Raw genomic sequence first — 12,807 nt, 5'->3', positions numbered from 1 at the left:
GAATTACTGCAGTTAAAGAAAACGTGGAAATAGCCAGTGGTTCAGATTGTCCAAACTACAAACGCTGAAGTGAGGCTGCTTAAGATGTGCCGATTTAAAATGACAGGCTGTTGATGTAAGTTCTTTTGAGCCAAGATAACTGTTTATTGATGAGTTGGCCGTAGCTGAAAGCTGGAATGCAGTCTTCCCTGGATGAGATGCACATGTTCATTGTTTCATTTTTGCTGGTGAGAAATGGCTTCTTCTATATTAATAATTTGTCAGGCCACATGCTTTCATCTTGCACTAGGCTTGCTGCAATGGATTCTGTTTTGTCCCCACATAGATTCTCTGTTTGGAGACACACTAGCCTTTGAGTGTTTGGAGTGCTGATTGGCAACCATTCCAGCTAAATTTTTAATTACTTTTCTTTTCTGTTAAGAAGTTGTTGAAAAAGCTGAGGACTGAAGTTCTATGTATTCCACTCTGACTTTGTCATCATAGGGGCTGGACTTTCAGATACTCTCAAAAGGAATTAGTTGCTGCAGAGCAAGTTTGGAAGGGTAAAGTATCACGTATGTAAAAATGCAAAGAGATGCATGTCATATCATTGATCCAGAGCATTTTTAACTGACAAAGTATGACTATTTCAACTTCTAAACAACACCAGTTCTTTCCAAGGGAAGTTATAGATTTGTACAAAAAATATAATTTGACAAATGTTTAGTTCTTAAGCTTTAGAGCAACTCAAATGTGCTCCTCAAGTTTTGGAGGGTGTCTTCATCTGACCCTTTAAATTACTTTAACAGTCTCTTAGCTGACTTGCCAGGCTCTTCATCTGTGCTATAGGTAGTTTTGTAGTATATTTTTAATATGTGCTGAAAACTGGCACACTAAATGCCTAAAATAGGTGAAATCTTGAATCTTATGTTTAATAGCAGAAACATCTAGTAGTCAAACTACTTAAAATTGTCATGGGCAGTTTGAAAATTTCTAAGACATTTCTAACGACCTTTGCTGTTGCCAAGAAGGTAAAGACTTCATTCGTGTTACTAGATCCATGTTGAAACAAAACAAATTGTTGCACTTGAAATCCCTACTGGTATCAGTGAGACCCTTTAAGTGCTCCAGGATCACAGTAGGTTAGAGGGGTGTTTTGTACAGACTGCAGCCTCTGCTATGTTGGTGTTCGTAACACTGACTGAATGCTACCAGCCTGCTCAAGAAAGATTGCTCACATGCTTGGGAAGAGAGGAGACAATGTTTGCTGACTGATTTGGATGTCTGATCCTTTGACCTGCTCAAGAGGTATGCAGTTCATTGGGAGCTGTCTACGTTTGTGGTTAGAGCTTCATTGTAATTATCAAAAAATAAATCAGGCTGAATATCTTGAATGGTGTAAAAGTTGGCCTCAACAGGATTTTGTTACAAAGTTAATTCTAAATTACTCATCAACTTTAGTGTTAATTTCCAGTATAACATATTGAGTAAGAGTTGGAAATGAAGCTTTATCAGGGGTGTTTGAAAGACTTTCTTGTGAAACAGTCTTTAGTGTTTATTAAGGATGGTGTAGTCTATTTGTGGTGTGCTATCTCAGCAATCTGCAGGGACTATCTTTGGAATTGATGATTTAGAGGACAGAAGCTGTCTGAACTGGGTAGCTCATCACCCTGTAGCAAACCTCACTTATAAGCAGCAATAGCTACCTAGATGTAGAAAAAAATAATTTAAAACATGAGGAAAATCTGAATAATTCACTGACTTCTGCACTGCCTGGTTATTTTCTAAAAAGCTTTGTGTATCTCTCTTAAACACTTCAAGCCTCTAAAAGAGAGGTTTTTCTATTCATCAACAAGAAAGGACAAAGTGTTTTAGGTTTTTTTAGCAGGAAGTTGTTCTCCAGCAACCCGAGACTGTGTTTATGCTACGAGCCATTTATTTGAAGCAGGAGAAATGTGTGCTTGAACTAAGCTGCTGAAAAATCCGCACAAAATTCTCTAAAGAAAACTGTTAAAATTTTATGTTCTGATCATGCTCCTAGTGATAGATCACAGCCCTAGAAATGGCAGGTAACAGAAGATTTATTCTATAAAGACAGTGTGAATTACCAATCTAAGATAGAAATATAGGTTCTAGTATTAAAAAAAAGTCATGTCAGCTGCCCTTTTCAGAGTCGTATGGCTCCGGCTTGTCAGAAGAAATAGCTTGAAAACATGTCTTTGTTTCTGATAGAAGAATTCAGGTGCCAAAATGTATTTCCCTAAAATTAATAGGCCTTCTGACACAAGGGTTTGTTTCTGAAAAATTCCTTCTGGTATTTTGAAGGTCTCAGAAGCTTGAATGCAAACCCTTTCTTGGTCAGCTAGACTCAAAAATGCACGACTTGGAAAAATCAAACAAGCATTACCAACCTTATCCATGAAGTGTCACAGATAACAAATCCTTCAAGGGGTATAAAAATGTGCTGAAACCCAAGAGTACTGCTGGGCTTAGTCTCTGACATAACAAAATGATCCTAGGATCAGCCTTTTCTTCCTTCCCCCTCATATTTTTGCCCCACACAACTCTTGATTTTTACCATAGTGTCATCAGAGCGTACATGCTGTAAACAGCCGTTTAAAAATACTTAGAAAAGTTCCAGTGGCCCAGAGTTATTTTGGCTTTCCTATTTTACATGGAAAACCAAGGCAATAGGATGACTTGTCCCCCTGAAAACTGGGACAGCATTTGTTGAAGCTGCTCTTATTCTAGAATAAAGACTTCTTGAAAGAAATAATTTTGCTTTTCCCATTACATCATCCTGCAAGTTGGGGTTCTTAAATTTTTTGCCTAGACACTAACAGTGAATTTTACTCAAGGAGCTAATCACCTTTGTAAAGCTACTCTTCTTTTTTTTCTTTGCTTAATTTCTGTTAATGTTTTCACATGTAGTGTTGAACAAACCACCTGCTACTCTTTCAAATGTCGAAGGATCCAAACCACTCTTGCTGTCACGCTCTTCATCTGGGTGTGATGCTCCAGCCAGGTTTTTTTGGATATGCTGTAACTCTGACACCCACATAAATTCACTGCTACTTTCTTGTTTCCCTTTTCCACACTATAGTATGTATTTCCAATTAAATCCATTATGTTTTCTTGACACTTTGTTCTTTGTGTCCCTGTGGGATTTAGACAAGAATAGGTGGTGTCTCCTGCTCCACAGAGGCAGTGAGTATTTGTAAACAAAAAGGTAATTCATTAGTACAGCTTTATGACACTGTTATGAAAATACAGCAGCTGAGACATGTACCACTAGTGTATTACACCAGATAGTGAGGACTAAAAGCATATTCTCCTAGGGGAGCAAATAATCGTAAGGTTCTAGTAATGTGACTTAAACTCTTCTCCATTTTAATTTCCTTTTTTGTACCTTCTATTTCTGAATATTGTGTATCCAACATTGAAATTGTGACACAGATTTAAGACGCAGAAATTGCATTTCTATAGCTGTAAGAAACTTTAGACTTCCTGGCAATCTTCCCCCTTGCTCCCCTCACCCTCAGTACAGTGAAGACAAGACATCATTCTGAAGGTTTCTTCTGAACAAGAAACTTGCCATTTGCGTTTGTGTGTTCAGGGCACAAAAATAACCTGATGTGCATATAGCTCTTGCAGTGTGTTATAAATGTTTGCCTGTAAAATTCAGTGTGAAGGTTAACCTTTGTATCGGCATTTCTTGTCCATTTTAAGAACATTTTGCCTTTTTGTTAGAGGATTGGGTTAACCTGTTACAAAGGTTGAAAGGTCTGTGCCTTCTTATAGTATCTCTTATTAAAACAAACTTAAGCCGCTCAAAGTTACAGAGCATTTGCAGCACTGTAAACTGCACAAATTTACAACCATTGCTTCACTGCATGAAATGTAGTCGGATTACTAGTGATGAAATATTGTAGTGATGATTTCCCAAGCTTATGAATGTTTTGAGACTTTTTTTAGTCTTCTCTTGGGCTGGTCCTGAGAGCGTGTACAGGTTTGTCTGTATTGTAGATGCTAATGAAGAAAACCAGGCTTTTGTTCTCTCCTTTTGGTTTGAATTGTTACACTCCCATATAGTGCATAGAATGCAAACAAAGAAATGTTGATTTGGCATAATGTAAACAGCCTTTTCAGCTTAAGCATTCGTAATAAACTTTTATAGTGTAATAACATGCTAAATCACTACCAGTCTGATGTATTGTGCAAAAAAAAAAAAAGGTGTAAACATTTTATTAATAAAAAGCTTTGTTTATAAATGTGCTGGATTTGTTTATAAATGGTTCCAAAATTCATAACATATTAAAAATAGTCTCTATAGTAATAGAATTATAGAAGAAGAATGTAAGCAATACCATGGCAGAAGTGAACCTGAGTGGCGACTCAAATAGCTGTTTTCCAAAGTACTGACTATGCGTCATTCAGAAACTGTAGCTTTTCCCTGGTTTATCTATACACAAAGGCAGAAGACAAACTTGTACAAAGAAGGGATGGGGAAAAACATCAGCGAGAATGCAGCTTTTGTGTTGCGCTTCCTTTCTTTGCAGCGTGATGTCTGAGACACTGCTGGCCACACACAGCCTTGTCAACCAGTGCAAGGCCTGACAAATTCTACCACGGTCAAGTTATTTAATACGCCGCTTTTAGCTTAGACTGCATAAAATGTAAAATTCTTGACTGCTTAGGCCAGGTTTCTGTCAATCCAAACTGTAAAGAGCTTTTAATATCTGCACAGTGTTGTGGGCTCCTGTCATGATGGGAAGGGATCCTTTCTTATTTGTTAATACAGCCAGCTGCTTGGTAGTTTGCTTTTCTTTTTAAACCACTTTGGTGGTTTTGTAGAGCACAAACATATGGAGCTGGCTGGAGTTATCTAATTTACATGATGCTTAAAAGATGCAGTTTTCTTGTTTCAATGTGTGATGCAAGTCTAACATGTTCAGTTAACAGCAGCCATCAAAAGCGTAAATAAGAAAAAAAAAGTCCTGATACTGCGATCCTGCTATTTCACCTGAAAATGTTGGATACAAATTTCTATTAAACAACTGTGCAGATCATATGCAGGAAACACAGACTGTCTTCTTGTTCATAGAGACCTGGAAGAACTTATTGTTCAGTACCTACTAGTTTTAAGTTATCCTTTTAGATGCATGTAAACTGCTTTTGAAGAGTGTCAAATGTGTTTGTGTAAGGTGGTATAAATGTGCATTGAGAGAGTATAAGAAGGGTAAACACAAGGAATGTGCTAGAATATAAAGAACAACATGTTTACTTGTGTTTGCATAGGGAATCTAGATAACGAAATGCAAACCACCTAATTTGCACACACATAATATTAGATGTTTTACTTTGAGCCTTTCATAGCTTTTAAGGTAAAAGTTTTGTAACAGATGACACTGTTCTTAAAAAATTGCTCTAGGACAAAGCTTTCGGGTACTCTTCAGACTTTCCCTGTAGTGTTTGTCCCTATTTTCCCTTGTTAATCAAGAGCCCACCAGGGCAACAAGTCGACTTCCAGTCTTGTGGCTGAATTTTTAATAAAGTGAGGGTTGTTTTGTCTTTAATAAGGACAGAGTATTGCAGGTAGCCTTCACACAGCCCATTTCAGTGAATCTGATCTGCACAATATTAAATGTACATGTTATTTACATATAACAAAAACCTGGCAACCTGCATTCATTGGACTACCTAATTTTCAACTTGGCATAAACAATGCTGTGCTTTCTAAAAACTTCAGCCTGAATGAAAACGTGGGTGAGTCCTTCAAGTACAAGCAGGTAAGTTCAGAGCTGCCGTTTGCGGTGAAATTATACAACTTGGCACAGCCTTTAAGATGTGGATCATCAAATGCTTAAGGGTGTTACTTGTATTTCTTTCAGGAAAAGTAGAACTTGGAAATGTCTGGGCAGCAATGCTGAGCAGTTGTTTACTTAAGGGTTTTTATTATTATATATGACAATGAGTTGTATAAAGTTTCATGTGTCTTACTCCTCACTGTTAGTTTCCAGTTAACTTGCAGGTATGTAGAAAGCTTGTCTTTTCTACTAATTACTGGGCTGATAATGCCTAGCTCAGTAAGAGAATCTGTTTATAAAAATAAAGTAAGAGATTATGTGAAAGAAGATAACCTTTCCAGAACATCAGCCAGAGAGAGCTCCGCTCCAAAGCGTTGAGTGAACTCAATTCTCTCCTGATTTGAGATTAGTAAAATGCTATGACATAATCTGTAGTTTATGCTATAAATTAACTCCCCCATAGGTAACAAAAAATATTAAACCAAGAACATCCTAGACTCCAAATGAATTAACTATCATGGACAAGAGCAGCTGAAGTGTTGAGATGTGTTTAGAGCATTGAATGTCATCATCCTGTTTAGCGGTGTGAATTTTAACACACACGTCAGTCATTTGCCATTGCTTTTATTGCCAGAAATGAGAACAACCCTCTTGTTAGGATTTCCAGATCTTTTTAGCTACCTTATGCATTTTTGGCAATTACAAAGGAAAACAACATTCACGATACAAAGAACTGGTGTGGAGGTGAGGTACGCTGCAGCACACAGATTGTGCTAGTGGGATAAAATGAATTTTCACGGTGTTTTATTACTTACCATATTTGTATTCATCTCTTACCTCTTTCTATTCACTTCTTACCTGTTTGCTAATCAGACCTGCTCTACAGTTTGAGTTGCTATTCTTCGGAAGCTGATTGATGTTGATACAGTTGCTTTTTATCTCCGCAAATGGTATCTCCTCCCAAAGTCCCATATTCCTCAAGTCTGGTTTCCCAGCAAATACTTCTTAGTGTATAGAAATTACCTGTTTGTGCTGGCAACATGGGCATCCCAAACTTTTGCTTCTTTCTTAGCCTCCGCTGACTTTAGCAAGCTTTACAATGGCTTGATAAATTATTATGAGCTTTTAGAATGTTAAAACAACCTGAGGAGAGAAAATAAAAAAGTATAGTGCTATTGCAACTTCACTACAGCAATAAATAAAACAAACCCAACTACCCCACCACCCCAAAACAAAAATCCCAAACCCAACAACCCAAAACTTTGGTTACATTTTACTTAACAATGTGTGTGTTGGGGGTGCCTTGAAATCACTGAGATTACCTGAAGAGTCTCTATTTGTTAAAAAGTTGGTCTTTCCCGCAGCTTGCTGGCGGCTGCCAGTCCTCTCTGCTGCTGTAACGCCCTGTTGTTCAGCCTTGCAGCCGTGCCCCGATGACTGCGCTGTCACTGCACACAGCGGCTTTCTGACCGCCCTGCCCTGGGCGCGGTTCCCGGCCCGGGTTCCAGCCGCGGGGTCCCCGGCGGCGCTGGGAGCTGGGAAGGGGCGGCCGGTCCCGGCGGGGCTGGAGCTGCCCCGGTAGGGAAGTGACAGCACTGAGGCCACACGGAATCAAGGCCTAAAACATCAGGCTGTTACTAGAGACTAAGGCATTTGTTATAAAAAATGATTTTCCGAGATTATTAAACTTCATTATTAATTAGACATCTTTCTCCGCCATAACGTTACAAGTGCAGGGACGGAGCCCGAGCCAAACGACCACCCAAGGGGAGCTGAGGAGCCCCGGCTGCGCCGCTGCCGGCAGGCTGGGCGGGCCGCGCCGCGCGGGGAGCCGGGGCGGCCGGGCCGGGCGGCCCCTCGGCTGCGGCGGGAGGCGGGCGGCGGGGCCAGACGTCAGCGCAGCCGCGCTCGGGGCCGCTCCGTGCTGCATCATCCCGCCTCCCTCCCGCCCTCTCCCCGCGTCCCTGCCAGGGCAGCGTGTGCGCTGGGAGCTGCCGAGCCGCCGCCCGCCCTGCCCGGCTGCGTCCGGCCCGCCGCCGCTCCGCCGCCCGCAGCGCCTCTCCCTTCGCCGCTGCGGGGCCGCTTGGCTGGGGGTGAACAAACCAGCCGGGCGCGCCCCGCCTGCCTGCCTTCCCTCCTCCCCTCCCTCTCCCCTTCCTTCCCCTCCCGCCCCGTCCCTTCCTCTCTCCGCCTGGTGCCGCCACCGCCGAGGAGGAGGAACATGGCGAAAGCGGAGCAGGTCCTGAGCCTCGAACCGCAGCACGAGCTCAAATTCAAAGGTACGAGGCGGCCGCCGTCTCCCCGCGCCGGGCGGCGGGGCGGCCGCTCTCCGGCCCCGCTCCAGCGGCAGCCATTTTCAGGGGGCCAGGGCTGGGCACCAGCCGCTAAAATGTCCTTCAGCGCCGCCGCCGCCCCCCGCCCTGCCGGGCCTCTCCCGCTGCCGCGGGGCGGGGAAGCGCCCCCCAGCCCCGCGGGGCCGCAGCGGGGCGCGGGGATCCCCGCCGGGCCGGTCCCCGCCGCGGCTGCGCCGCCGCCCCCACCCGCGCCGCGGGCGCTGCTGCAGGGCCGAGGGCGGCCTGAGGGGAGAGCGCGGGGGGGTCCCGGCCGCCGCCTTCTCCAGCGGGGCAGCGCGTTCCGGAAAAGAGCGTTTCTCCCTCAGGCCGACCTTCCCCGCTGCGGCGGCCGGGCCGCCGGGGCTGTGGGCGGAGGGCAGCGCCCGAGCCCCGCGGGGCCGCCCGGGAGGGGCAGATCAGGCGGGAGCGGCCCTGGGCCTCCGCGGGGCGCAGCGGCGGCAGAGGGGGGTGTTTTTCCGGCTGATGCCGGGGCAGGTGCCGAGAGCCCCGGTCCGGGGGTGGGGGGCGAGTCTCCCCGAGCTGTCACGCAGCCGGGGGCACCCGAAACGTGCGTGCGGCTCAGCCCGGACATGACAGAAAACACAGGCCCTCCAGCTGCTGGGCAGCGTTTCCTGGCTTTTTCATGTTATTATGATAGTTCTGTGAGCCATTTCGATAAATTCATTGTGAGTACTCTGCGCAAAAATCCATCCTTTCCGTTAGAGATCTATTCCTTACCGTTTCTTTAAATAAAAATCTTGAATGGGTTTGGATTTTCGCTAGCGTTGAAATTGCTGTCTTGTAGCTTGATAGATAGCGCTACTGTAATACAATATTCTGGGATTACAAATAAGCATTCAGCAAGTTTATTTATGCTACCAGTGTCAGAGGTGCTTTATAGCTTCATTTGAATATCTGGCAAGTATGCCTTTTTAAAAAATAGTGATTTATTTACTGGCTTCTGGTAAAAATAATGCTCCTTTGGAAAGATTTCAGGTACATTTTCAAATGTAGGGGATGTCTTTAAAATTTTTTATTAGTAAATGTATTAGAAGTAATAATATAAAGTGGGCTTACCAAAAAGCATGATAATAAACGCTGGGTGGAATGAATATATCTTTGTTGCAAGCTGAAGTATTTGCATGTTGTTATGGCAGCAGTATTAAACATGCTTAAGAAGGAAACTATTGTTGCTTTAACATTCTTTATGTTGTGTGATTAGATGAAAATCGGCTTTTGTTCTGAGTAATATTGCCTTCAACAAGCAAATCCAAACTCAGGTGGGCAAAAAGTGGGGCCTTAATGGGCACGGAGTTGCCAGTGAGACATAATAGTGATTCAGGGTTTGTTCGGTTGTTTTTTTCACTTCAGCACAGATAGGTATAAACACAGCCAAACTCTTTTGTTGAAACCAAGATACCTTGTCAGGCTGCCTGTACTTCAGTTGAGGTTCTGGACTAAATAATTTGTAACCGTTTAAGTTAAATCAACTAACCGTATAGATTTTGGTTACCAGATCTTTAGCCAGCAAGGTATACTCCTTATAGCATAAAACATTACTTGACTGACTGCAGCTAATAAATGGCTTAGTTTAAAAGTGTGCTGAAATATTAATGTTCAGGCTTAGTGCTATGGGTAGCGTGCATATGCCTTGGCAGTAAATTCTGCCTAACAGTCCTTTCTACCAAGCAGCACTGACCGCTGCCCTTCATTCAGGAAAGGCCAGTTTGAAGTATTCATGAAGTAAATTATGCTCTAAGCGTTTCTTGTCCTACTGGCTTTGTGATGGCAATATGTAATATGATGGTGATATGGCAGTAATTATTTTTCTCACATTTGTAAATAGTTGTGTTCATTTGCAGAGCGTTGCTTTGCACCGTACAGGTAGATACGAACTGGCAGAGGTCAGTGCTGCTGACTGGTGTGGCTGTGCTTCCCCACTGCTGTGTGCTAGAATATGTGATGGTTAATGTAGGGCAGCAATGTCAGTGAGGTAGGTCTAAACCAAGGGTCACAGACACTGAAATGGATAAAGGTCTTAGTCAAATGCAGGCAGGTAGAAAAAGCAGAAAATAATTAGCTCTGGTGCTGTTGAAAGTGCTCTGTATAGTTCTTAAGTATAAAATTTAGAGGGAGGTATGGCGTTCGCAAAATGATGCAGGGAATGAGATACCAAAGTGAGGATTTCTTCTGTACCGTGTCCCAATCAATATGAGGTTACAGCCATCTCTCTCCTAGCCAGCACTTTCCCTTATAAAGAATTTATGACGTTTTTTAAGAAGCTTTTGCACCCCCTTGGTTTGCAGTGAATCTTCTAAATTCATTTGGCTCCCTGTTTCAAAATACCGCGTTTCTGACTTGTCTTCAAAAATATCAAAGGAGCTTTTCATGCTAGAGGTTTTTTTTCATGACATGTGGACATGAGCAGGACTTGTCTTTCCTCCCTGCATCTCCTACACCATAACACACATGCTCCAAAATAGCAGCGGCGTGTGCTGTGCAGGAATGCAGCGTGAGCGGTGGGAGGCAGGACACTGACACTGCCCCCCAACGGGGCTGGGGGTGCCCGTTTCCTCACCCTCATCTTTGACACCGTGTGGAATAGGAGCTTCAGTCTTGCCAGTGACTTCCTGCACTTCTTGGTTGGAGTAGATGTGCAGCATAGGTGAGAAAGCATCGAACCGAACGTTTATTGTCCAGACTCTCTTGGTAATGAATGGTGAAGCAGAATGTTGTTATACATGGCAATGTTTCCTCTTATGTTTCCTTGTTTGGTTTTCTTTTTAATCCCGGAGACAGCATCTAATTAACTGCCAAAAATTGGATTAAACATTCAAGAGCCTGACTTCATGAAATATAAAATTTACATTTACACAAGGATGCTTAATTCTGGCCCCTCGTGCTAGGTGTGTTCTGATACAGCTGATAATTGCAGTGCCACAGCTGTGCCGTAGGGCGCTGCCTCCCGCACGTCGCAGGGCGGCTACCCAGGGAGGCAGATGGATCATTTCAGCATAATGTGCCTGTCTGGAATAGTGATCATTTGTTTAATGTCAGCAAGTAAAGATTTGTGAGAATGTAACTTATTTTAGAATTTGCCTGGGTTTTTAGGTGTTTGAAACGCTCCTGCGTGCTTTGCAGATGCAGAGTGTCAAGGGAGTGGTGGTCAGTAGGGGCCACACACAGAAATGGAGGTGGCACAGGCTGAGGTGCATTTCAGCAACGTTTTTAGAGGTTTGCTACAGGTTAGGCTGGACTTATGACTCAGCACTGTGTTGCAGTGCTCCCCAAGTGGCAAATAGCAGTACCGCCAAACGTGGGATTAATTCCTCACAAAACCCTGCAAGTTGCTGCCAATTGGAAACGCTGTTTCCTTGTTCCCAGTATGTGATTTTGCACCTGCGTGTGTTCAATATGTCACCCGTGTAACTTTGCTTTCTGCAAAGGGCACAGTAATAGCCCAGAATAGCCAATATTCTTCAGTCCTAATAGCCCTGATTCAGAGCTGGCCTGAGGCCTGGCAGTGTTGGTTCCAAGCGATCGCGTGTCGCTGGCTCAAGTGAATCCCCTGGGTACCCCAGAGCTGCAGTCCCGAGGTGTGGGCTCAGCCCCTATAGATGTGCTCAGCCCGACGTGTATCCGCAGCGCTGCGAGTGGAGTATTTAGTGTTTGGCCACAGTCCCATGCAGCCTGTGTAACCTGCATTACCATGGTTAAGTGGCTGCCACTCCCAAATAGGATAATTTGAGCTCCTTCAGGTACGTGTGTGTAAACTATAATCAAATCTGTGCCTGGCAGTGTAGGTGTGCAAAACCTCCTGTATCTGACGTGAATATCCAGTTCTTACCAGATACCAGGCTAAGGATCTTCAACAGTTCAGTCATGTTTGGGATGTAAGATCAGTCTTTACTGAACCTGCAGTTGTGAAGTCTCAGAAGAGAGATTTAGAACCTAGTTGGACATTGTGACTAAACTAATTATATCTTCATCCCTGTCATGATTTGTCTGCAACGATTGAAGCTCCCTGCACTGAAGGTATTCAGACGGATTTCACTCTCTGCTCGTTCTGTTCTGTGTTGTATAAACAGGGATTTCTGCAACAGGCCTTGTTGAAGAATGTAAAATACTGAGAGTGTTGTGAGCAGTTGCATCTTTTAAGCTGAAAATTTACGAGCTGTTTTCTTAGAGCCCTCCTGGTATCCATAGCAGAAGGGCAGTCAGTACTAGGAGTTCTTTACTCTTTGAAGGCTGCTGTGTCAGTGGCTATCTGCTTTTTGCTGGAAAACATACCAGTCAGTGCTTCCCTTTGTCTAGCCTGGTTCCCAGTAAAATCATGGTTACTGCATTAAACACAAGTAAACCTTCACAGCTCTCTATATATTTGAATTTGTTTATCAAGTTATCCACTTAAAAGAGAACATAGTATTTAAATAACAGGCAGGCTTCCTAAATCTAAAGAAATTCAAGTATGTAGCCCAACTATCAAACAAAATCAGTCATTTTCTGGTGACACTTAAATATTTGCAGTTCATGTTATGCTCGTTATTCTTGCAATTAAGCTAAAATAAATAGCTTATTCTAACTATTAAATGTTCGCTATAGTTGTACAGGCTTACTATGTCACTAAATTACTCTAATTTCATGTGCACCGTTAGTTTTATAATTACTTCATCACTTTGCGTAGACTC

At 43.3% G+C, this 12,807-nt stretch overlaps 1 protein-coding gene across 1 annotated transcript in view; it reads left to right on the top strand.

Moving 5' to 3' along the window:
• The first annotated feature begins 7,749 nt into the window (after positions 1-7,749).
• VAPB (VAMP associated protein B and C) overlaps positions 7,750-12,807 on the top strand; it is a 29,186-nt gene continuing 24,128 nt past the window's right edge. The window contains exon 1 of the mRNA XM_082065603.1: positions 7,750-8,065. Coding sequence (XP_081921729.1) covers positions 8,008-8,065 — 58 coding nt within the window. The 5' untranslated portion in view covers positions 7,750-8,007. The remainder of the gene's footprint in view (positions 8,066-12,807) is intronic.

The sequence above is a fragment of the Streptopelia decaocto genome (assembly GCF_964273445.1).
Source record: "Streptopelia decaocto genome assembly, chromosome: 14".
NCBI lineage: Eukaryota > Metazoa > Chordata > Aves > Columbiformes > Columbidae > Streptopelia > Streptopelia decaocto.
The sequence above is the reverse complement of the archived record's forward strand: the minus strand, read 5'-3'. Positions and strand labels throughout refer to the sequence as shown.